The sequence below is a fragment of the Colius striatus genome, chromosome 7 (assembly GCF_028858725.1).
Source record: "Colius striatus isolate bColStr4 chromosome 7, bColStr4.1.hap1, whole genome shotgun sequence".
Classification (NCBI taxonomy): domain Eukaryota; kingdom Metazoa; phylum Chordata; class Aves; order Coliiformes; family Coliidae; genus Colius; species Colius striatus.
Window position 1 is genome coordinate 41,134,020 of NC_084765.1, and position 25,978 is coordinate 41,159,997.

The 25,978-nt window shown below is 44.2% G+C and overlaps 1 protein-coding gene across 4 annotated transcripts; it reads left to right on the forward strand.

The window, feature by feature from the left end:
* On the forward strand, positions 1 to 24,382 carry MORF4L1 (mortality factor 4 like 1). 4 transcript variants are annotated; one of them, XM_061999317.1, is made up of 13 exons: positions 1 to 146; positions 4,636 to 4,682; positions 6,702 to 6,769; positions 8,978 to 9,064; positions 10,574 to 10,654; positions 12,968 to 13,030; positions 17,989 to 18,014; positions 18,371 to 18,459; positions 18,761 to 18,862; positions 20,441 to 20,529; positions 21,744 to 21,916; positions 22,255 to 22,339; positions 23,709 to 24,382. In XM_061999317.1, the coding sequence occupies exons 1-13, from the start codon at positions 107 to 109 to the stop codon at positions 23,791 to 23,793; spliced, it is 1,035 nt and encodes a 344-aa protein (XP_061855301.1). In that variant the 5' UTR covers positions 1 to 106; the 3' UTR covers positions 23,794 to 24,382. The 4 variants fall into 4 exon arrangements, with proteins under 4 accessions (XP_061855301.1, XP_061855304.1, XP_061855302.1 ...); XM_061999316.1 differs by lacking the exon at positions 1 to 146 and adding an exon at positions 492 to 663; XM_061999320.1 differs by lacking the exon at positions 12,968 to 13,030.
* The last annotated feature ends 1,596 nt before the right edge of the window (positions 24,383 to 25,978 follow it).

Consider the following 25,978-nt stretch of genomic DNA (forward strand, 5'->3'; position numbering starts at 1 on the left):
GCCTGCGCGCTGCGGAGGGTCCGGGGCCGGGCCGGCCGCGCGTGATGCGGCGGAGGTGGTGAGGCCCCCGCGGGGAGGGGGCGGGAGGAGGGACGCTCACTTATAAATGGCGCCCAAGCAGGACCCCAAGCCCAAATTCCAGGAGGGTGAGTGAGGGGCGGGGTGCTGTGCCCGCGGCGGGCGGCCCGTGGGTCGAAGCGGGCAGGGTGAGGCCTGAGGGGAGGCGCGGGGCAGAGGCCTGGGCGGGCGGGGCCCCGCCGGCCGTTGGGGAGGGAAGGGGAGGCCGGGCGGCACTGCGGGCCCGGCTCCGGCCCCCTTGCCGCTGCCGCAGCCCCCCGCGCTCGCCGCGAAGCCCGGCGTTCACCCCGTTCGTTGCCTTGGCTTCGCGGGGGTGGGCCGAGCAGAAACAAAGGAAAGGCGGAAGGGGAGGAGGGGGCGCGGTGCCGCTGCTGGTGTGTAGAGCCGCAGCCCGAGGTGCGGGAGGCTGCGGGGGGATCTGTCCGCAGCGGGGGCTCCTGGCAGGTCCATAAGGGGCCCCCGGCGTGGAGCTGAGCTGGGGCCGGCTCTAGCGGAGGCGCCTCCGGGCAGGGTTCTCCCGTGAATCACTGAGGGTAATGACAGCGTTCCGTCCTGCAGTGCGTGTGGCTCCGAGGCAAGCTTTGGGTAAGGCCTCAGGCAGGCCGGGCTTGGGCTCCGGTGTTCATCATCCCTCAGCACCGAAGGTAGTTTGGTTTCTCAGCTTTCGCTGCTCAGTCCTAACATTATGAGGAAAAAAAATCTCCCAGTCTTTGTCTCTCTTCCTGTTCCTCATCCTCCCTGCCGATGGCATGTGGAGCCTTCCTGTCCTCTCTTATTCTAAATATGCTTCATTTACTTGGAGGTGTGAACGTTCATTGGTGTTAAAACCCTTGAAATCAACTCCTGTCAAGACTTTCTTAGGGTTTGAAACATAGCTGTTGTTTGCTCTTCCTTGAACAGGAGCTCAGTGAGGGATCCTCATGCAGGAGGATTCATGGAGACAACATTTGGACTGTAGCTGGCAGTTGTGGTGGAATCCATATTTGCAACAAAGCACCAGGTTTATGTATTTTGGGGGGACTAAGGGCTAGGGTTATGCATCTTCTGAGACTTATTTTGCATACAGTTTGAGTTTTAGGTAATGGTTGTGGTTGATACTAATATAGGTAAATGAAAATGCTAGATAGTGGTACACAAAGACTTGCATCACCGTTTCCCATCTGTCTGTCCCTCACTTTGGCTTCTGAGCAGGACAGAATTGTGGCTGATAATCAAAAGGCCATTTTGCAGGAGAATGGCTGGAAGCTGGCCATTCTGGGTAGCTTAAAAACCACTGTCACTGTGCTTCATGGCATCTTGTGTCAGAACGTGTTTGACCACGTGTCAGCGTTCTGTGCCATGTGTGGATACCAATGGCAGTATTAACCTGCAGGAATCATCAAGGTTTTGATGCAGGATTCATGTTATAGTAGTTAATGTGAAGTCAAAGGAGCTGCAGAAATGAAAACTTGAGTGGAATTCCAGGCTGAGGTTATGTTGACAGCTGTAGGAATGTGAACAGCCTAAATTTAGTACAGAAGTTACATTTTTTAGGCTTTATTCCACATAAATGTGTTTGTGATCTTGACTGTAACATGAAAAGGGAGAAAAATGTTATGAATAAAGCCTCCTGCAGGCCTAAAACTTAAGTGCTTTGTTGTGGCCCTTCACAGGATGACAAATGAAAGTTACTTCAGTTGCAGGTTTTCGTGCTAAATCTCCACTGAGGAGTGGTAGTAGACTTGGAAGTTATCCATATTGGCATTTCTCACGAAGCAGACTGAATTTATGATGAAAACAAGAGCTAGGAAAACTCAACTGTCAAGCTTCAAATCAGAGTGCTCCTTAAAATGAAGGGACTGGTGTGTTTCTGCAGGCATGAGAAACAAGAGCGGTGTTGGGGGCAACTTCACAGTGTTTCAGGTCTTCTGCTGATTGACACTGTGTTGTTTTTAAAGCAAGGACAAGACAGTCTCAGAGCTCAGGCTCAACTTCTGAGTTGCTGAAGGCAGGAGGGGTTTTTTTCTTCTGCTGATGAGACTCCCCTGTTTCCTGGCCTGTTCTGAAATGCTAGTTAGCCTAGCACTGATGTCAGTGGGGAAGGCTTCCTTGGTAGTCACATACTTGACCCACAGATTGAGAGTCTTGTTTCTAGAAATACTCTGCATGGAAAAGCAGTTGGAGTGGCCAGTTGAGTTCTGACTCCCCTGAGCTTTTCCTCACATTAAGCTCTTTGACAGGGCAGGAAGGCCAGAAGTGTGCCTGCTCAGAGCCCGGTGGATGTTTGAGCAGTACCAGGTGCTGATGTAGCAGCCACTCATAGCTCAGAGGTGTTAACACAGCATGTGCCAATACTTTCTGCCACCTATTTCAGCAAAGAGCTGCTCTCCTACAAATCCTGTGTTTGGGATGAGGTGTTTTGCCACAGCAGTGGCAGCATGTGGAAGGAATTGCTCAGAGGAGAGGTCTTGTGTGTGCCTGCAGGCAGCTGTGAAGGAGCAGGAGCCTGTGGGGTGATGGTGGAAACAGAAGAACCCTTCCTGCAAGATTCCAATTCATGTTGTGTGTTTTAAAAATAAAGAAAATGGTTCTTGGTAATTGTGGACATCTTACCTGGAAAGGCCTTGCACAGTAACTGAAAGAGAGGAGTTTCCCAGTAGCACTAATCAGCACCATGACACGAGAGGGTGATGTGACTTCTGGGTGTCAGCCTTGGTTATGAAGATGTGTTTTAAAAACTAAAAGTACTGAATGTATTAAAACAGGCAGTTGCATGAGAACTTTCCTAAACCTTTTCTTTTCTTGACACACAGGAGCATTTTACAAGTTGAAATGCATTTCTGACCTAGTTTTGTGTCTTAGACTTTGCTGTGAATGCTTATTTCAGCTCTCTGGAGGGTGTGAGAGCCTACAGATTGGATAATAATGAAATCTTAAATCACAAGCAGTTCTTTCTAGTCAACATAGGAATGAAGCAGCAAATTTACATCTGGTTCAATGGACGTCTGGATTTGTTAAATAAAAGGGGAGAGCGGTTGTGCAGGTTGAAGAGGCTATTGCTGTCTCTGCTTGTCTCCAGTCCTGGTGAGACGGTGTGCCTCAATTCCCCCTCATCTGCTGGGGGCAAAATCCAGAAGTTTGTCATCAGGCACCAGATATTCTGTGTAACTGCCCTGCCCCTGCCAGCAGGTTTGGGAAGGAGTGCAGGGACTGCTCTGTCTCCTCACCAAAAAATATTATGATGAGTGGACATTAGATTTCTGTTTGCAGAGCAAGTGTCTGTTAAAGCCTGTTTGGTTAAAAGTATCATCAGTGTGTTACATGTCTGTGAGGTAAAGAGGCAAAGCCTGAATTGAACAGGATCTGGGAGAGTCAAAGTTAACAGTGCAGTGTGCCACTGACTGTATTTATCACTTGAATATGCAGAAAGCTGTTTTGAAGAGTAGATTAAAATTTCCAGTGGAGGGTCCTGTTAAAGCTGTAACCCATGAGCTGGTCCTTCCTCCACCCTGGTCACAATGAGTAAGTACCTGTGTATGTACTGCACAGCACCAATGTGATGTGACAGCTCACTTTTGTACTGCATCTCCTGGAAATCCTGGCAAGAACTGCATGTGTGCTACACCCTGGAGTGTGTTACATAGCTTGTCTCTCAAAAGGCGAGGTACTGCAGCTTTCAAGAAGGAAACATCTGTACTTGGACATCCTGTGTTAAATACGTTCAGATTCCCATAATGTAGCTGTACAATAAGACCTTGCCACGAAGGGGGAAAAAACCACACTGAAGAACAATCTCTTCCTACTTAAAAACCACAAAGTGAATGATTTTTGTTGTTGTTGCACAGACCTGGCATTCTTCTGTCCTGCAGATCAGGTGGGGAAACAATGTCAGGGTCTTTCTCTTCCTGACTTACTGAACATGAAGTACCAGGTGCTGTGCTTCCTGCAGGAAAAGGAGTGCTGATAATGCTTGCTTCCTCTTGTCAGAAGCCTAAGGTGCAGAGGTGACATCTCTTAGGAGAGCTGATTTCCTGCTCTGAATCAAAATGCAATCTCATGGAGACTAAAGACAGTTTTACCTGCTTAATTACTTAGGCTGAAGTAGTCTGTATTGAGACAGTGTGGTTTGGTATGTGCATCTAAAATTCAAGGCTATGAGGGTGTTCTCCTTGCCAGCCTTGCAGGAGGACGCAGGAGTGTCCATAACTTGAGTTGGCAGTGCCTGGAAGCACGGACAGGAACATAAGTTTTGGTGCTGGTTGTTTGTCTCCCCAGCGGCTCTGTGGAGCTCTGGGCAGGCTGGGTATGCTGTTTGCATGTGACTGTCCTCACAGGGGTGCTCTTCAGGGAGCTGCTCTGGAATTTTGGCTTCAGGGCCTAAATGACCAGAGCACTGATCCTCTTTATTAGAAAGTGAATTTGCTCCTCAGACAGCAGCCTGCTTCTCAAATCGGTATCTGCCTTTGAATTTCATTCTAGGCTACCACTGGATTCATTCTGTGTCCTGCCTGAGGGTGTAATTTACAGAAGCAGCACATTGTTGGTGTTCTAAGATGTTTATCTGCAACTTTCTTTCAGGTGAACGAGTGCTTTGTTTTCATGGACCTCTCCTTTATGAAGCAAAGGTATGTATGGTTGCTCATCCATTCTGACCCTCACAAAACCCACCCGAGTTACATTAGTTTGCCTGCTGTGCCTTAGTGGATGGAGTTAAGGATGAAACTAAAATGAATGAAATGTAATGTATGGGATCAGTTTTAAATCCTGGAGCTCTATATTATAGAAAACCTTCAGACAAGCCAGTGGTACTGTGCAGCTACTCTGATGGCTTCTGAAGGCCAGGTGGTGGTGTGTTGAACATCTGCTGCACCCATGTCCCTGGAACATGGGAAAGCCTTTGTGCCTACCAGACTCAGTGCTGGGCCTGATGCATGAGCCAGTGAGTTACCTGCAGTTGGAGCTTGCTCAGAGGTGTAGATGGCTGAGTACAATTGTTGATCTTCAAATGGGACAACACTCTGGAGGATTAATGCTGGATCAAAGTGACAAGGGATGTGGCATTCTCCCTTCTGGCTTTTTCATTGCAGAAACCATGCATTGCAGCTTTGGGGAAGTGTACCTACAGCTTCAGTTGCAGGCCTCTGCTGCAGCACTTTCAATGGTGTGCTTTTGTTGTGGGCCTTAAACTGATGTCACTGCTGTGCCACCTGTATAGTCTCTAATCTGACTGCCTCTTTCCCCTTCCTATGAAACTGAGACATAGGGATCTTGTAGCTGTGTGGATTAGATGTGCAGAAATTCCTGGGGCAACTTCAACAGATATTTAAATCCATTAGATTTTAGCATGGTAAATGTTAGTTGATGGGGCAACTTGAGAGGTAGTAGTAGAAAGGCATCTAGAAATACTTGGCTGCTTCTTTCATGCCATCAGTAAATAGTCATTGTCATGTTAAAACAACATCCAGAGTGCTGGAAGGGATGTTGTGTCTGTTTGAAAGGCTTTAGTGATTCTGTTCTGTTCTCACACTTACTCTAGAACTGGATGACAAGTTTGTTGTGAGTGTATGCTCAGAATATTGTCTTCTGCCAGTGCCTGCCCGGGGGATAGTACAGAGAGGAGAGTAATCAAAGCTTCTGGTTTTGTGGAAAAAAGCCTTCTGTTAGCAGCAATCTTAACTGGTTGGTCAGTTAAACAGCCCAGAGCTGCCACAGCAGTGTGCTTCTCTGTGCTCTACTGTTACGTAGCTTCTGTTCTGGGCTGGCTTTTTTCTGGAAGAGACAGACATGCCTCTGGCTGTAATTTTTCTTTAACATAGATGTGGTAGCTTGAGCCTGTATGTACCTGATTGCAGGGACAGGAGGAATCTGTGGCCTTATTGGGCAGTGTGCACGGTTGTACCAGCTCACCTGAACATACTCCTCTGAGCTGGGGTAGAGTCTTGCAGGCTGTGAGTAAGGCTATGCTAAACTATAAAGCAGAAATGTCTGAGAGGGACGCTGCTGAACTGGTGTGATGTCGTGGAGTGGCTGAGGCAGCCTGGTTAGACATGTTTCCCTCTTTTAATGGCCTAGTCTTAACAGCAGTAAATGAGGAAGTTTCTGTTCATAGGCCAGTACTTCGATGGAAATAACTGTGTTCTATTCACCTCATGTATACATTCTTAACCTAGAAAAAGCCCTTACTGCAACTCTTCCTATTGAATATAATGCTCTCTCTGTGGCTGTAGAGATCCATATTATTTATTTTACTTTGAAGACTCCTCTGCTTCAGCCAGCTTACCTGTCTGTGAGGTAGGGACCTGCATGTGAACCAGCTCTCTAGAGAATGGCTTTTGGCTAACGTGGGGTTAGTGAAGTGACTGCTTGTTTACTCTTCTGGTCATCCTCAGGGATTTCTGATCCTTCTGGCAAATGAAGGTGTCCCTTGGGATAGCTGAGCAGAGTTGCTTGTTTGCCTAGCCCTTCCAAGTCTGTAAACAGGCAGTAACTTGTGTTAGAGGCCTTACTTTCTGCTGAAATAGCTGCTGGTGTCTCAGTTGCTTGCATGGAAATCTCTGCATGTTTAAACTCTGAGAGCTAAAAGAGCAGCACTCACTCAGATCTCTTTCTCATTGTCATTGACAGAGCTTTCTTCTCTTTTCCAGTGTGTAAAGGTTGCCATAAAGGACAAGCAAGTGAAATACTTTATCCATTACAGTGGTTGGAATAAAAAGTAAGTACTGCACAAAATGAAAGCAGCATTTCCATTTCCTTTTCATTTACAGGACAAGTGCAAGCTTTTGTCAGTTTGAATGAGAGCTTGGTGGATTAGCACTCCTGTGTCAACATCGTCAGGAACTTGTTTGTGAAATTGGCCTAAACATTTGTTATACAGAAGACAATGACTTACAACAACACAAAATAGAATTGCCTAACTAACCACTTCCTGCAGAGCTTTGGTTGTACACACAAACTAGCTTAGGGTGTCAATAGACCCATGGGAATGGCTTATAGCATTCTGTTTGTTCAAGTTGGAAAATAGTTACTGTAATTCCTCCCTGGCAGAAATATCTAGTACAAAAGCTTCCTTGTTAGGTGTTGGTGGCAGAGGCAAACCCTACTGAGGTGGAGCAAAACCCTCTACTCAAATACACAGTGTATTTACTGTTACACCACTTGTAACAGCAAAGATTTGGAGCTGTGTTCAGAACGGGAAGGGCTGTGTATTCTAGTCCTTCACAGGAGCAGGTTTAGCCTGTATTTCAGTTCTTGCCTCTCATGCCAAGATCAAGTTAAAGAGGTTTTTTTCCCTTGTGCAAAAAATGGTGGGATTCTAGGTGAGAGATTGCAGGAAAAATAAAGGTGTCTCCATGAAATAAGTGTGGAGCCCATGAAAGGTGAATACTTCCCTGAGATTATTGCTTTATGTACTTGCCTTTTTTCTTCCATTTGAATTGTCCTGGTTTTGAGTTTAGGAAAAGTAGAGGGGTTTTTTTATTGGTGATTAAAAAGCTTCATCTCTTCAGACTCCAGAAGTCTTTCAGAGAGCACTTTGCTGTTTTGTTGTTTCATTTCAGTACTGCAGGAGTGTCTTCACTCTACAGCTTGATCTCACTGACATGACTCAAAGTTAAACTCCCTGTCTTAGTACATAACTATTCTATATGCATCCACCCACCTCCCTGCCAAATGGGCAGACAGATGTTTTAACACAGACACAGGGAGGGAGCCTAATTGGTTCTTACAGTGGCTGCTGTGTATTAATGAGGCAGCATAAATGTGATACTTCCTCTCTGTAAGTGATGTTGTGACTCCTGCTTTTCTCGCTTGTGCTGTTTGAGGGTTTTTTTGTCTTCAAGCTTCCAATTAAGTACATTAAAAGTGGCATTGCTGCAAGATACAGATATCTGGGACAATACAGCTCCCTAATTTTAGTTTAATTATGGTCCTTTGTTACTTTAATTGCTCAACATTGTAATTTGTTTTTGTGAATATCAGCAGTTAGGATGCTAAAAAGTTTCTTCATCGTACTGTAGAATGTGCTGCACAGTTACATAGCACTTCTTTTGAAGGTCTCTTGCAGCTATACAGGCAGGAGTAAGATAAGTGGCTTTAATACCTGAGCCAAGCACTTTTCCAAAATGATAGCCTTAGAATGAGTACAGCTGGCCATGTGTTAGTCTTACATTGAATGCTAAGCTTGCCTTGTTTTAACAGTCTTCACCTTGTGCTCCTGTAGTAGTACCGGTTTTGACACCTTGGTGTTCTAAGACTGGCAGCTATTGCCACGAAAGGAAAATGACAGGACAGCTTTAACTTGCATACTTCAGAACAACTTGGCCACTTTTAATGTGTTTTATTTGAAATAAGTTGTCACATTGCTCAGATGACCCACTCTTTGTCAGTGGAATTCTTGCTCATAGTGGCAATTTCCCCAACACCTGTTCTCTTAAATCGTTCAGATTCTGCAAATATTCATGCCATCTTGGTTTCCTTCACAGACAGAAATCAGAGCTCTTCTTCTTACAGTAAGATCTTATTGCTGAATTTGTTAACCTATCAAATGTTGGAATAAAGGAAACTTGCTTCACAACATAGTTATAGCTACAGGTGTCCCATGATTTAGTAAGCATAGGAAATCTTTATTGGGATGTTTCCTTTGGATTAAAGTCCCTTCCCTCCTCAATTGCCCACCTTCAAGTTTGGGAAACTCTTTGGAAATGACCAAGGGTTGCACTTCCCTAGAAAAATAAAAATCATTACAGCTTCAGTCAGTGGGGAATGTGTTTGGTAACTCACACTTTCAGTTGTGCCAGTCCATGACTTGATACAAAAGCAGGGTTCAGTCTGGAATTCTGTGAAGCTTTGAACTGACTATTGTGTGTGGAGTGCAGTTCTGTAATGTGTTTAATGATCACTTGATATTGAATCTTTTTTTCAGCTGGGATGAATGGGTTCCAGAAAGCAGAGTGCTCAAATACGTGGATACCAATTTGCAGAAGCAAAAAGAACTTCAAAAGGCCAATCAGTGAGTGTTTTTGTTACAAGTCCTTGTCAGTAAATAAAGTTTTTTATAGAGCTTGAGTCCAACAACTGTATTTCAAGGGAAGTTGGTAAATTTAACAAAAAGCCTTCAAGGTGCTCCTATGTTCTTTTATTCCTGAGATGGTTTGGCTCACAGAGATGCTCTGATCTTTGTCATAGAACCATAGAATTGTAGGGGTTGGAAGGGACCTTTAGAGCTCATCCAGTCCAACTCCCCTGCAGAAGCAGGCTCACCTAGATCAGGTCACATAGGAACGTGTCCAGGTGGGTCTTGAAGCCCTCCAAGGAAGGAGCCTCCACAACCCCTCTGGGCAGCCTGTGCCAGGGCTCCCTCACCTGAACAGTGAAAGAGTTTTTTCTTACGTTTAAGTGGAACTTTTTGTGTTCCAGCTTCATCCCATCACCCCTTGTCCTGTTACTGTCTATTATAGGAAAAAGGGATGTCCCAACCTCCTGACACCCACCCTTTAGATATTTATAAATGTTAATAAGATCTCTCCTCAGTCTCCTCTTCTTCAGACTAAACAGCCCAAGGTCCCGCAGCCTTTCCTTGTAGGGAAGATGTTCCATTCCCCTGATCATCTTGGTGGCCCTGCACTGGCCTCTCTCCAGCACTTCCCTGTCCCTCTTGAGCTGAGGAGCCCAGAACTGGACACAGGACTCTAGATGAGGCCTCATCAGGGCAGAGTAGAGAGGGAGAAGAACCTCCCTTGACCTACTGCCCACATTCTTCTTGATGCATCCCAGGATGCCATTGGCTTCTTGCCCACGAGGGCACGTTGCTGGCTCATGTTTAGTTTATTATCAATCAGGACTCCCAGGTCTCTCTCTCTGCAGAGCTGCTCTCCAGCAGTTCGACCCCAGCCTGTGCTGGTGCAGGGGGTTGTTCCTTCCCAGCTGCAGGACTCTGCACTTGTCCTTGTTGAACCTCATGAGGTTCCTCTGTCCTCTTAAGCATTTTTGGAAAGAGCAAACTGCTGCTTAGTTTAAAACAGTGATTTGAGGTTTTAAGGAAAGGAGGGCTGATGAAACAGGGGCAGCCTGACTAACCACAGGCACAACCTGGAATGTGGAAATTGGGTGGCTAAAAACAGCTCTTGGGCAATATCCCTAAAATATATTGTAAGGGTCTTCTCAGCCAGCTTTGGGATTCCTACAGATACTTTGATTTTTAGGAATGCTAATCTTGTGTTTCTGTACTAGAAATGCTTTATTGAGGAGTGTTTATATGTTTAAGAAGCAGGGTGCTGCCTCCATACACTTCAGGATAACAAGGATGGAGGGGTGGGGGATAAAGGGCCTCATATTGCTAAGTGTTATCGGAGGAAGCCTGAATCTTCTTGATAATGAGTTGGATTTGCTCCTATTCATAATACACACTGATTTACAAAGCCATTTACAAGACATCCTCTAAGTGTTTTGCATAACCTGGTCCCCTTTGGGAGAAGACCTTATTCTTTTTCCATTACTTATTAATTTTCTCTCTTTAAAGGGAACAATATGCAGAGGGGAAGATGAGAGGTGCTGCTCCAGGCAAGAAGACTTCTGGTCTGCAGCAGAAAAATGTTGAAGTGTAAGAAGACTCTTATTTAAAAAGTAACACCCTCACCAATACCCCTCCCAAGCTTTTGCTTGTCAGTTTTACTGTCCATCTTCAAATAGTATCTTCCTTGGAATGGTTCTGTAGGCTAAACTATGGTACTCGTGCCAGAACCTATACAAAAGCTGTGTTTCACTGTGTTGTGATATCAGAAAGGCCTTTGAAGTGCTTTACTAAAGTGCCTTCTTGGATTGTGCAGTGTTTAATGCTGAATGAACATACTGAGTGGGCTCTAACACTCTCTCCTTGTTTTGCACTCATTACTCTTAAGTCAGTGAACTGACACTCAAAAAGTGATGAGTCCTCATGAGAGTCATGTATTGGTGAAATTGATTCCTGTGTAGAATTCTACAGTTCTTACAGGTGTCCAAGCACTTTTGAATAGTCTTTAAAATATCTTGCCTTCTTACTGTATAACTGTTAAAAATGCATTGAAAGAGTCTTTGTTTTGCTGGTTTTGACAAAACTAAACCTGTATGGTATGAAAAATGGTTTTGCATCTTAAGAGACCAGAAGCAAGCTCAGACCACTTAATAGATAAAAGAATTTCTGGGTGTAACTGTCAGATTTCTTTCATTCCATCCTATTTGTTTTTCAGAATAGCCTTGTGTTATATTTGCTGTTGTGTTTGGATTATCACCCAGTCAGTACAGCCCTACTGCTTTGCTCATGTGCCAGGAAACTTGTCTGCTTGGGGTGGTACTTCACTTAATTATGAAGATGGCCATTACTAATGTGATCTTTTCAACTCCAAACTCCATTTATGAGTCTAGTCTTTGTGTGGCAGCTGCTGAAGTGGCATCAGTTCCTACGAAAAGCCTTTGGTAGCAGCCTCACAATTCATGTCTCACATAGGTAGCTTCTATGTTGAGAAATATTTATGGTTGATTTGAGAAGCACAGTGGTAGTGGGTACAGTTTTACTCTGTATTCTGAATGCAGACTTCACTCTGGGATTAGCCAAAGCCTAGCTAAGGCTGTAACTTGGCCCTTGGGCTCTGCAATGGGGAGTTGATGGATCTGGCCGTGATGCTGTGTGCATGCTCCCTGGTGGGCCGTTGCTGTAGGTTCTGAGGTGCTTTAACACAGTGGGTTTGGTGTCATCTGTCAGCTCAGGACAGGCCACTGAAAGGGACCTAATCACCTCTTTGCCTTCATTTGAAGGTGGAAAAAACCCCCCAGAGCAAATGTCTGTTTAGACAGTTCCTAATGAATGTCATCAATCAGATCTAAATTATGACTATTACTACTGTGGCTGCTTAAAGGCTTGTTGCAGCTGAGTTGCTCTGCATTTTAGTGGGAAAGGGATTGATTTCAGTGTCCTTTTGACACAGGTAGTGCTGACTCAATTGTAAATGTCTACAACTTGCATTAATGAGAACATGCCAATAGTGACATTGGGACTAGATTCCCTGTGCTGTCAGTTGTAGTCATCTTGGTAGATGCTTTTTGCTGTTGTAAGCATGGGTGGTCATTTCCAGCATGGCAAAACAGGCAGTAAGGTAACTCTCTGGAACTTCTGGGTTGTGTTGATTGGAAAAAACTAATTCCTTCATGGTGGACTTTCAGAGTTGTAAAGAAGGAAAACAAATGTCATCAGAGCAGCAGTCTTGCATTGTGAGACTTGTTTATAACAGGGTTCCATATGCTTGTTGCACTGATCTTGCTCCTAGTCTCTAGCCGTTACCATCGTCCAATGCATCCTGCTAAATTACACCTGTGCTGCTTTTCTTCCCTGCTTGGAGACTGAGGGAGAGGAAATGCTCTGACATACCCTGGCAGTGATGCAGAGTTGTGATACTGGTGCATTATTGACCAGAGTGCTACTGTTTGCATCCTGCTTCCAGCTAAAGGCAAGATGGCTTCTGAAAAAAAGAATCTGAAACCACGGCTCCAAAATAAGACTCTGGGTTGTTCTCTTGTAAATCCGAGGTGATTGTGGATACATAAAGTGCTGATGGTGGGGAGGGGGAGAATCTGATCACACAACTGTTCTAAAAGGGTGATTCTGTCAACCTGTTTGGGCCTCAAAATTTACCTTTTGTAGCATTCTTGGAGGACTGAACAAAGGGCAAGGTAACTGATAATTTGAAACTCGGATCCTCAGATAAGCCAAACGATCAAGGCAAGGAAACAACAGCCTAAACACAACTAATCCTCCAGGAATGTTCATTAAGGCTATAATATGCTGCTAAAAAGTTAGATTTTTGAATCTTACATAGATTCTCTTTAAGGCTAAACACTAGGTCTGACATTCTTTCCTTAACTCAACCCCCATTGTGCCTAGATTTTTCAGACGAGATGGAGCGCATACTGTTTGCTGTTTGGAGACCCCTACAATATCGACGCGGTGAGTTAAGGATGGATTGTCAAACCAGGATGTTCATCCTGAAATCCAAACCTGCTTGCTTTCCTAGATTTCCTTTGGAGACTCTTAAAGTCCTCAGCTGTAATAATGTAAGCTTTGGTAGCACTTGAGTTAACAATTGAGTACTATGGTGTATTGTGGCAGTGGCTTTTCTCCAAGCCAGTTTGTAGCCTCTCTGAAATGTGCATGTTCTCAGTTGGGATAGGGTGTGATATGAGTAGTCCAATGCATTCAGTGTGTCCACTTCTAAAAATGGGGGACAACTGCCTTCAGGTTTTTGAATTGCATGGTTCTGGAAGGTTACATTTGCTCTGCATGCTCACTGCAGCCTGGAGTTCTGCTTCCGTGGAAGTGGGTAACAAGCAGCACTGTCTTCTGTAAGTCTTGGAAGCGAGGCTGCTGGGATAGGTGGGATTAGAAGTGTGAGGTTTGAACTTCCTCAACATGCTGTATTTTTATTGTTGGCTTGAGTGTTCAGAATAACAGTTTTGTAAACTGCAGCAACTGGTTCAAAAAGCTCTTGAAGCTACTCGTAAGCAATATTTGATCAAACAGAAGTATGCATGAAATGCAGCTTGTATACACTTGTGTTGAAAACAATTACTCATCTTAACTTTCCTGTTACAGATTTTGGTAACACTATCACAGAGATAAAAAAAGTTGTATGGATACAGCAGGCTGCCAAAAAATACAAGACTGCAGATTCTGGCTTATCCAGACTGTTTTCTATGTGGCTCTACTGACTTCCAGGAGTTTATGCTACCTTTCATGGGCCTAATGATTAACTTCCAAAAATTCAGTACACAGAGTTAATGGGTGCTTGGAAAATAAGGGCTGTGTGTGTTCTGGAGGGAGGAGATGGCACTCAATAACAAGTTTGAGAATAGCATCTGTTTTTAAATGACATACATGTAAGCAGTCTCATCAGAGATGCTCTCAAAACAGTATCTCAACTTGAGAAAACAGTAACTCCCTTCTAATAGAAGCCTTGTTCTTAATCTGAACACATTACTCAAAAGCATATGCTCCTGCTGCATGTCTCTGGTGGCAGCCTCTGCTATCTTTGGCACAGTCAGTAGCTCTACAAGCTACTTCAGGTCTTCTGAATGTCACGTGGCATCTGAACACTGCCTTGGTGGTCTTGGGCTGCAGCAACACCGGAATGGCTACACCAGCTCAACAGGGAGATTTTTCTGACCTCTTCTGCTCTCTCATGGTCACCAGTAACATGTGCTGAGGGATGATCCAGGGTACCAGTCTAGAATGTTGCTCTTCTCCTGTTTGCTTTTAGCAGTCTGTAATTAAGGGACTTCAGAGCTGGTGGCTGTATCCACAGGATGGGTTTAATATCCCTTTGTAGGACTGACTTACGTGTATCTAATAGTTTCTGAACCACATGAACTTGGAGCATCCTCATCATTGTGTGGCAGCAATGACTCTTCTTGTCTTTTTAATGTCAACTGTGTTGTTTGTTTGGTCTTTTTTCTCATCTATCTTGAGGAAAGATTGGTTAGTTCATTGAGCTTCACCTTTTATCACTTCCCCCTTCTCCCTGCTCAGTTGTCAGCTTGAGGAAGCCTGTGTCTGCGTGGTTACTCCTGGTGTAGAAGCTGTCATGCACTACCAACTACTCTTTGGTCTCTTTACCTTTTCTAGTTTCATTGTGTACCTTAAGGTGAAGTCCCCTGGATCTATAATCCTGACTTTTTTTATCCTTTTATGAGTAATGTTTGCTTTAGTTGGATCTTTATGGGAATGCTGCTTCTCCCAGCTAAGTTAGTGACCCAGCTGCTGAGCAACAGTGGTTCATTTCACACTTTTATCCAATGTACTTATTTTGCACACTTGAATCTTTTAATTTACTTTTTATTACCATACACCTGGTATTGGGGGCTTGGCCTAGGTGATCTCTAGAGGTCCCTTCCAACCTCTAGCATTCTGGGATCCTGTGTATTAGGGGAGATTTTTATTACATATAACTTCATCACAACTATTTTATCCACAAACAGCTGCCTGATCTCCTTTTGCTGGGATTTATAAATGCCTGGAACCCAAATGCCTGAGGCCAAGTGGTTGCTACCTTCATTCTCTGCTGGTTGTATCTGAACCAACTATTGTAGAGAGAGTCTGCCAGACCTCATAAGTCCCTTTCAAAGGCACATGGGGTTTGGGAAAGTAAAATATTGTTGTCCACAGCAATTTATCTACCTGGTTGTGGGCTCCTAACTGTTGTGGAGTTTTGGTTTTATTCCTGATGTCATTTGTCTGTGAATTCTGTTTTCTAAGCTATTTTTATTGTCTCCTGACAGTTTTGTAGATGTGTCCTCAAAGACACTCCACTTTAGAGCTCTAAGCATTAACACTAATGCTTTTGTGCAGAGACTACTGGCTTCTTGAGGTGGTTCCCAAGGTCTGGGACAGAATAACTGACAATCTTTCTTCTGATGAATGTCTGTGGAAAGGTGAAGTGCAGTCTTTCAGTACATTGCCTTTTGAGGCACCATCTTTATTCTCACCACTTCACTGTGGTCCTGTTTTGGGTACTGAGATTGGAAGTTGAGTGTTAATCTCCTGTGCCATGGACTGCTTACTCTCCTTCCAAGTATCACCTTTGAGATACATCATGTCACTGTTGTGAACTGTTCTGTAAGCTGCAACAAGGGCTGGGTTAGCTTCTTACCACAACTAGTCACTAGCCCTGCTTCATTTAAGTTTGAACTGTGAGATCTTCAGCAACTTACACCTCTTTTCAGTCTTTTAATTAAAACTTTCCACAGAAGCTTCTTTGAAACTTGCTGCTCCTTAGTTTAGTCAGTTTTCAGTGAAAACTGCTCATCAACAGAGAAATACATGAATGAAGAATGGCAGCTGGGCTGTACTTGCTGTATGAAGGTAATGAAAGCTTTTATGCTGCTTCTAGAGCACAGTATAGGGCTTGCTGTTCAAATGTAGTTGTGAAGTGGCACAGAAGGATGTGTTTTAACCTATCCTAGATATGCTTCATCTTTTTGTGTCACTTCAGGTCTTGCCTTCCACTTGTCCTTGCAGGAAGGCATTGTCTGCCAGCACGAGGAGCACGCGTGGTGTTCTTCAGCAGTCTGTCTGCAAATGAGTCTGCTGGATCTGATTAATGGAATCTTGTTGTCTAAGATGTTCTGCTCATCTTTGGCTACAAGCTCTACCAGTAGGGCTGTCTAACCTCTGCAATAAAGATGCTGCATCTCTCTCCTGGGTGTTGAGTGCACTGTGTGCTTCAGTTACTGTACATGACAGCAGCACTTCACCTTGCACAGGGTATCATTTGAGACAGCCTGCTGTACAGGCTATGAGAAGTCTGCCAAATGTTAATGCTTATGCTTTGTCTCTAACCTCAGCTCTTTCTGTTTGTTCCCTAACTCTCTTAGTCTTTGCAAACAGATGGCTGCTTTGACTTGAAGTAGAGGCATATGACTTGAAATACAAAGGCATGAGGTGGGAGAGCCCAAGCAGCTGCCTAGGCTGGTTTATTCCAGACTTTGTGCTTCTAGAACATAGATGTGGTTTACTGCCTTGATTGCAGTAGTTCTTTAAGTACTTCATATTGCCTGTCTCTTCCAGTTTAAGACTGTTTCTAGACTAATGCTTAACATTATTTTTATCTTGTGATTTACTTCTGAAGAGAACTCCCTTTCCTCCTTGGTTACTCTAGGTTTGGAAGAAAAGACTTTCTCTTCAACACCCAAGCCTGTTATCAGTGGCTTAACAATTGTTCCTTCTTCCTGGAGAGAGATGATCTTTCTTTTGCCCACAATTTCAGCCTAATCCTTGTTTGACTTGAAGCTTGAAAAAAACCTTTACCTTTCCTATCTTCAGACCTTTACAGAAACTGCCTACTTCCTGGCCCAGATAAACCTAGTTCAAAGCCTGAATACAAGCCTCACTTGGTCTAGTGGTGAATTTCTAAGGAAATAGACTTGTGCTGGTGAAGAGTTTTATCCACACACACTCAATTTTTTGAGAGATTTAAGTGGACTCCTATTACTAGCAAGCAAACTGAAACATGGCTAGTAGTATGCTTAATTCAAAGCCTCTTAAAATGGTCCATAATATACAAGCTTCAGACAATAACAACAAAAATACCTGTTAGCTTTTGTCACTGGTGCCCTCTACCTATCTAAATATTTACAGGCTGTGTGCATTGTATTTCATGTGTCTTAAATGTCTGAAAGTACAGCTCTTTGGAATAGAAATAAGGGCTAAGGACAGGGACTTTAGAAGATGTCTAAGTTAGAAACAGTAAGTGGTGAGAAGCATTTGGCAGAAGATAAGCATTAGGGGCAATGCAACTTAGTGTTGTTGCAAATATTTCAAATCAGTGGCAAGCCTAATCATGATCTCCCCTAAAAGCTGATCTGATGGTGGAATTGTAGGCAGTGCTTGCAGCTCCATGCATGTAATCCTGTGAGTACTGTTTGAACTCCCCTCTACTGCTGGAGTGGTAAATCTGTTTTGTCCTCAGTATTGGGAGTTAATTCACTTGCTGAATTCTCAGCACTTGTGTTTCCTTGTCCCATATTCTGCAGATCCCTGAAACAGAAATAAATGTAGTGCAGTTTTCCAAGAGCACTTAAAGTGTCCAGATGTTCCCTGCACAAGTGCCAGTCAGTACTGTCTTTAAATGCTTGTGCCTTCTGGGGTTTTGTAGGTTTGTTTAGTGATTCCACACACACCTCCCACAAAAAAAGAGGGATTTGAACCTGTTACATGAAAAATCTGGTAGCACCAAAACTGTGAGTCTAAGTTGTGTCTGACCATTCTTTCACCTGCTCTTATCTGAACACTCCATGGGCTGCTCAGGGTTTGCTTGGTGATCTGAACATAATGGACAATTTTTCTGGCTCTCTGCTTTGGATTCTGTACCACTCCCTTTATCTTTGCAATAATTTGTGTTCTTCTTGCAGGAAAACAAAAAAGAACAAACAGAAAAGTAAGTATGTCTTTATTTTGTATGTAAGTGGATGTAAACTCAGAATCCTTCACTGCAATCTATCTCAGCCTCAGTTTGCTTACAGTCACCTTCTCGTTCCTCTTGGGCTTCAGTTGTCTCTTCCTCTTGCTCAGGAGGAACACATACTTTCCTGGTTTGTCCACAACCTGTCTGTGGTGTCTGGTTTGACCTCTTTCAAATGAAGAGCAAAACCCCAGTGGAGAAATGATCTGAGAGGAACTCCAGTTTTATTTTTAAATCATTCTGTAAAAACCTCCTTCTACATCTTTCTTTACTGAGATTTCTTACTGACATACCATAGTTCTTAAGCTGCCTCATGTGTGTCTTCTGTACAGCTCCAGGGATTGGAGAAGGGAGCAGTACCAGTGAGACTCCTCAGCCTCCCAGGAAGAAGAGGGCTCGAGTAGATCCAACGGTTGAAAGTGTATGTATTTCTGATCTCACAGCTGTTTGATAAAGGGAGGTTGCTTTGCTCACAAATACAGACAGCAATGCTTTGTCGTGCAGTATGGCAGTGTGAAGTGTTACAGCTTGCAAAACAAAGGCTCCAAAGTGGAAACCTTGAGAAATCTAAGCTATTTCCTTGTTCCCTGTGGAGCCTACAGGAGTTACTGTACTAGTTCCTCAGTCCAATGGTGTATTTCAGTTGTGAAAACAAGGAATATGGGTGACTCCTGGCTTGGACAGTTACCTGAAAGTAATTAGTTTGCCTTCACTTTTTGCAGGAAGAAACATTTATGAACAGAGTTGAAGTAAAGGTGAAAATTCCAGAAGAGCTGAAACCATGGCTGGTAGATGACTGGGACTTGATCACCAGGCAAAAGCAGGTAACTTGCCAAAAGAACAACCTGGCCAGGTAGAGGTGGATGCTGAAACTACAACTTCATGTCCTCTTTGAGAGTAGTGTAGTGAATGGAAGAGTTTGGCAGCAGCCTGGTGGCTTACCTGCCAGTACTCATTCTGCCTGGATTTTGACCAGGGGTCACCTGTGAGTAGGGCTGTGGCCCAGCAGAGTTGCCTGTATATTTGTAGAATAGACTTGATCTAATCAAGCTGCAAAGGTAATTATTTTAGAGCTTCTTGAAGCTTTAAGTGTGGTGGTAACTCTGCATGCTTGGCCTGCTGGGGTGTTTTGAACAGCTTACTCATTTGGTAGAGAACTGGCATTGAGGCATATCAGGTGTGGTGCCTGTTTTACCTCAGGTCCTTCCTGCTTTGCTGAAGTGTCACTCACTGCCCACTTGTGCAGTATCTTCAGTTGTTCAGACAAAGTTGTTGTTTAGGATAGCATCTCATCTCTCTGCTAGGCTGGATCCATATAAACCTCCCTGATACAGTGAATTAACCTTTGCTTTCCATTTTCCAAGTATAAAGCACTTGGAGAACTTAAACTGTATTGATGAATTATGACTTTTTCATGTATGAAACAGCTACTAAAATTGACAAGAAGCATGGAAAATAAGAGTTGAAAACTGCCTGTTACTATTTGATAGGCTCCAGCCACACTCTTGCTGCTGCTCTGAGGTACTGTCTCTGTCCTTGCAATCCCAGAAATGTAAAAACCGTGTTCAAGTCTGGTGTGGATAAGGCTGGCTGTTCTTTGCAACTGCAAATCTTACCCTTACATCAGCAGTGAAGGTGTTTAACCCTGCTGTATGTTGCACTGACTCTAGTTCTGGAGAATTAGGGGATTTTTTTTCCTCCCTGAATATCTTCAGACCATGGTGCTCTTAGGAAAGGAGATGGATAAGTGAACTGGGTGTCATGCATCAACAAAGGCCCCAGGTACATGAATTTGCTGTAGTAATGAGTCTTGCTCTGTGCAACTGAACTAGTGTCTGTGGGTGCAGGTCATCTGTGTATGGTGTTGGAGATGGAAGTTAGTCCTTGGTGATTGATGGCTGGGAGTATTTGGCTTCAATTCTCTAAGCTCTGATGTTCTTCAGGCGGTGCAGGCAGTGAGACTTCCTGGCTGGTGCTTGGCAGGCTCCTTTACATTGCAGCAGCAGTAGTGTCAGGTGCTGAACTGTGGGTGCAAGAAGAGGAGCAGACAGAAGGATAGGCAAAAAGATCACTGTGGCTGCTGTGAGTGCTGTGTGGCCTGGTGTATGCAGGTCTGTTGGCAGCTGTGTGTTTTGCTGTGAACCTTTGACCCTTTGGGGTGTCTTCAGCAGTTCCTCTCAGGCTGCTGTTGAGGAACATGAGTGTTAAATGGACATGTGGATATAGTCACTGTTATGGGGGTTTTTGGTATGCACAACTAAAACAGTGCTTTTTTTGATAACACTTGAACCTGCTAACTTCATTCTATAAATGTCCTTATGTTGGTTTAGATTATGCAGCCATTTCTATCTGCATGCTAAAACTGGACAACCTATATGTGTTTGGTCTTGCTCCTTGTGTAGCTCTTCTATCTTCCTGCCAAGAAGAATGTTGACTCCATCTTGGAGGATTATGCAAACTACAAAAAGTCACGAGGAAATACTGACAACAAGTAAGTGATGATCACTTCAAACCATAAACACTTCCTTTGCTGTTGTTGGACTCGTGTTTCATGGAGAATGTAGTAAGGTTAAGTGGCCCAGCCCTATGTCCAGCTGTGTGTTCCAAGACTGAGGTGATCAAGGAGTTCGAGGAGGCAATTCAGTGATGTAGTTCTGGATACTATTTCTGCTTCTCCCACTTTCTCTAAGCCTTTTCTTAAAGGAAGCTGATACAAGGCAGGTGAATAGTTCTCCACTCCTTCATTCCTGCTCAGGCTTCCTTCATTGAATGAATGACATTCTTAACACGTGCTCTGTGTGAGCTGAACAAACTATCAGGAAGGCTGATAGTTTGCAGATGAGCAAAGCATTGCTGTGTGGGTGACTCTCAGGGAGGCAGAGGATGACTTCAGAAAGAATCAGATGGGCAAAGCTAATTGAGGTGGTAGCTTTGAAGGTGGTTGCTTGTAATCACCCCAGCAGTCCAGCCCTGACAGCAAACAAGGTGTGTTAATTCTTGAACAAAGATTTCCTGTTTTTAATAGGACAGGAACTAGAAATGGGAAGTTATTTTCTTCTGTTCAAGAGAAAGCATGTTATTGACTTGTCAGGGTGTTCTAACATTCTCTTATGTAATTGTCCTAATGTAATTTTCCTGTTCTAAATTTGTTTGCAGGGTGGAGTGAGGGTTGTGCTTCTCAGATGTGCAGTGTCAGTGCTAATTCCATGTAGTTGTTCTTCAATTAGTCATGAAGTTGGAGGCCTGTGAGTGTATGGCATTGAGAGGCCTAATTAGGAAGGGTCAGTTACTTAAAGTTCTTGGTGGCTGTCTCTTTCTGTTAAGCAGAAAGTGTATTTGTGTTTAGTGCTCTGCTTTTCAGCTGGTGTGAGTTGGGATTAACACAAAAGAGCTGGTAAGTGTCCTCTAAGTGCCCACTGTTGCTTTGAGAGGGCTGCTCTGAAAGTTAACTTCTCTGAGTATGTGGGTGACTGAAAGCAAGGCTTTTCTTGATTTGCCTAAATTCTGAGGTCAGAGCAGTACATTTTTAAAGGAGATCTTGACATGCATTGCTCCCTGCAGCTGTGTATTTGACCATGTATTTTATGGTCTCAAGACAAAGTCCCTTAAACTCTGAAGGATTGTTCTGGATGATTTTGAAGTCAACTCTTGTGTGTCCATCCAGTCACTAGGACAAGGCTTTGCAGTGTTTTCTCTGTCTACCAGGGAATATGCAGTCAATGAGGTTGTGGCTGGAATCAAAGAGTACTTCAATGTCATGCTGGGAACTCAACTACTGTACAAGTTTGAGAGGCCCCAGTATGCTGAAATCTTAGCGGATCACCCAGATGCTCCAATGTCTCAAGTCTACGGTGCCCCACACCTACTGAGGTTATTTGGTGAGTATGACCTCCAGAGAGTGCAGAAGAGCAGTTGGGAGTCTTCACATGCTTCCTTTTCCTCTTTAAGCCTTGGGGGAGAACTGCAGAAATTTGCCAAGCAACTATGAAACGTGTTTCCATTCCTTCCTTGCTCCTTGTACCCAAAATATTGGGAGCTGCTCAAGGCTTTGGAATGGAAATGAGTTTTGAACAGTCTAGTTAATTGAAGTGAGACTGTATATCTTGGAATGGATTCCTGGGCTGCTTTTGTATGCTACTGTAAGGTTTGAGACTGTACTTAAATATCTCTTAAAGCTGCTGTTTGTAACTAACAAGTGGTACTTCTTCTGAAACAGTACGGATTGGAGCTATGCTCGCTTACACTCCTCTTGATGAGAAGAGTCTGGCTTTGCTGTTAAACTATTTGCATGACTTCTTAAAGTAAGTACTTTTTATGTCCTTCAAGATAGAAAAAGCTCAGTTAGCCAAGTGATTATCACAGGGCCTGTTTGAGTGAACAACTGCTTTATGACACTAATGTGTATACATTGGGCCTGAGTGTGGTGTCTTCATCAAAGGCTGCAGTGAAGCCTTCTCAAACTGCACAGCTCGAGCTAGTTGGGCCTGTGTTTATGTATCTGCTGGTCTGCACTTGTAAGCTGTCCAAGCCTGCTGCTTATTGCAAAACAAATGTTGAAGCATTTATTTGTAGTTGCTATAAACAGCTGATGACAATTACAGCCAGCTATTAAATTACACAACAGTTACTCAACAACAATTGAGCAAATGTTAGAAAAACTGATGGACCTTCCTGATGTTATTTCTTGGACAGACTGTCATTGCAGCTTTAGTGCCCTGCAGTACCCTGGGGTGCTGCAGACACGTTACACTTAGGGTGAAAACCTCATCCTGAAGAGTTATACAAGGCTTCACCACAAAAGCTTTCTAAGAAAAATTAAAGTCAGACCTTTGATTTCAGACAGGTGATGAAATGCTTCCTGGCTGCTGTAAGGACCTAGGGAGTCCCTTGCTGCTTTGTTCCCCTGTAGAAATGTTTCCTAGATGTGAGGTTCTCAGAGTTAAACTTCATTTTAGTGTCTGAGGTGTCAATCCTGTGTCCACCCATGGTACATACGAGCATGACTTCAGCTTCTGTGCATGTGTATCACACCAGAGGAACTCTGTAGTATGTGTCTACAGCATGTTTATATGGATGTGTAGGGACAGGCATGTGGTATGAAACTGTTCAGCTTATCATAGTCTCTGGGATCAGTCTGAAGTAAACACAAGCGCTACATGTAAACGTGGAGCTTTCAGCTGTGAAGACAGGAATGTGGAGGCCCTGCACTGACCAGAAAGCCCAGCCTCTGTTTGAGAAGCAATGGTACAGTGCAGATCTCCAGCTGCCCCTTCACTTTGCCATTTAAGTTCCATGTTTGCAGACGGAATGTCAGAGCCCTACTCCTCATCTCTAACCCTTTTGAGTACTATCAGTAGTAAATTGATTCTTGGTCCAGCAGCTCACTAAGCCTTAAATGTGAACTGTCTCATCCTGTTAATCTTCACCTCCCTGGGCTCACCTGGAGCCAGAGTTGCTTGACAACTTGTTTGGAGTTGAGTTTTATTTTGCACGAGCTGTCGAATCTCCAGTTGCTTTACACAGACAACGTTTTAGTAATACACGTTGGTTTTCTGCTCTTGAAATCACATTTTATGGCCTCAGCAAACACCTAACAAGTCACTCATCTGATGCTAAACAAGGGAGGCTTTAGGCAAGGAGGTAACCTAATCTTTCCATTATCTTTTGTAGGTATTTAGCAAAGAACTCCTCCGCCTTGTTTAGTGCCAGTGACTATGAAGTAGCCCCTCCTGAGTATCATCGGAAAGCGGTATAATACTGTTCCGCTTCACAGCACCGTGATACCTGGCTCCTTGTAGTACTGTCCACTTCACATCTCATTCTTCACCTTCCTATTGCACAGATCACATACCCATCAAGTGAATAAAGTTGTGTCTTTAACGTGGAGCTGGCGGTTGTAGGTTTTGAAGATTTCTTGCCCCGACACGGAAGCCTGGAGTTGAACGGGCACTCCTTGGTGTTTCTGGCTTGCTGCTGTTGTTTGCATCAAAGGAATGTAAAGAATGCATTGTGGTATTTTGCTGTGGGGACTCCTCAGTGCCCTGGGTCTATTTCAACATTGAGATTTGCTTCACTGCTCCGCTCTGTTGGGCTCAGACCCGTGAGGGCTGTGGTCACCTCGTGTTGGTGCTATTGAGTAGTCTGCCTTTCAAACCCATTTACTTTCTCGGTGTTGGAAGTAAAATGTTTGGTCCATACATGTATGCTTTTCTTTAGCTAGCTGAAGGACTGTGACTTTTTTATATCCTGACAGTAGGAGAATGCATTATCTTGTTGTGGTGTCCTGGCAACGTTGGGCTCACAGAGCTGTCTTACAAACCTCCAAATAAACTTTTTACATTTCAGATGGTGTTTCTAATACTTGTGTTTGCATCAGTCACTGCCTTCTGACAGTGTCCTGTCAAAGTATGATCCAAGTGTATCAAGTGTAGCATAAAGTTCTGCAATATTAACTTGGAAATGCTGTGTTTCTTTTCAACTCAAAGGACTGCTGCTTAGTGCCCATGCACCTGCTTCCAGTGGGGGAAGTGGATTCTCTGTTCTGGAGTCACTAGTGAAGCAGTTTCATGACAGTTGTTTTAAGAGTTCTTGACAGACTTGTTCTGAAAAGCCTGAACCCTGAGAACCCATCTTGCCTGGCTCTGGCCATTGCTCTGATTCCAGTTTACATGCATAGTAGGAGCTGAAATGGTGACCTGGAGGGCAGGTGAGGCGTGCTGTGGATTGCACAGGATGCTGTTTAATGTCTGTTACAGCTGCTCCCGATCCCTCTCTCAGTACTGCTACAAGAGGAGCTGGGGCTAAAGAAATGATTTTAAGACCTTAACGCTGCCAGGAGAGAGGGTCTGACCCTGCAAGGTGCTGTGCATGTATTATTTTCTTGGGCAGACTTGTGTTGTACTTGGCCTTGATGTCTCTGTTTCAGGCATGTCAAGCTTATCTTGGTGGTGCAAGTTCCCTGCCCGCTTACGCACGTCTTCTGGGAAGGTCACTGATGGAATTAAGGCCGAGCTGCACAATCCATGGCTTGCACTGTTGTGTAAGCCTGTCCTGTCTAGCTTTTGTTTCTTTTCCTGACTCTTCCCTGGGCATTTCCCAAGGGAGCTTGTCTGTGCAAAGGCAGCCTGCAGTTAAAACTCCTCAGCTAGACTGGCTGAGAACCATCTCCTGATTCATTCTTTTGTCTGCTCTCCTTTTGCCCTGAGGCCTGTTAAGAAACTAAGGGCTCATTTACATCAATTTTATAGTATCTCCTGTTTACAAACTGTGTTGCCTCCACACCTCATTACTTAGTAACTAATTCCCCAACCTAATGAGCAAGGAAGTCCCACCTAATTCAAGTGTCAGGTTTGCTTTGGGTGGCAAAGGCTTCCTTGCCATGATGCCATGTCTGCAGGACACAAGTGACTTCATGTCCTGGGGGGAGCAGAGCAGGGAGCTCCAGTGCTCTTTGGGGTGAGGATGGGATGAGGAATGAGGCTTTTGGTCACATCCATTAAAGGCTTTGCATGACTTGGCTGTGGTTGAAGCAGCTGCTCTTTCTAGGCAAAATACCAGCTTTTAATCATAGATGTTATTGCAGGAAGTGACAGGATGTGGGAAGGGCTGGGCTGGTGTGGGAGGGAGGGAGGGAGTGCCATGGGGCTGAGGGACTGCTCTGGAGCAGGGCTGCACCCTTCCCACAGCAACTACTTGGGACTGAAGATGGGAGTGGGCCAGCCTGGGCTGAGGAGGGTGGCAGGAGCCACTGGTGGTTCTCTCCTGGGGAGAATGCCTCTGTTTTCCCCCTCTTCTCCCTGCCCTTGGTACCGAAGCACAAATGCTCACTGCCTTGGTTCTGTTTTGTACAGGGCGGTGCTGGCTGAGGGATGTTCTGCTGGAGCACAAAGGATAATGAACTATTTAAAGGAGCAGCAGGGATCACTCATTAAATGGAAAAA

Excerpts from the sequence above, each read along its gene's own strand:
- MORF4L1 (XM_061999316.1), top strand. The coding sequence starts at position 615 with ATGACAGCGTTCCGTCCTGCAGTGCGTGTGGCTCCGAGGCAAGCTTTG. Across the intron at positions 4,683-6,701 it reads CTCTCCTTTATGAAGCAAAG|TGTGTAAAGGTTGCCATAAA; the intron begins GTATGTATGGTT and ends TCTCTTTTCCAG. Across the intron at positions 13,031-17,988 it reads ACCCCTACAATATCGACGCG|GAAAACAAAAAAGAACAAAC; the intron begins GTGAGTTAAGGA and ends TTCTTCTTGCAG.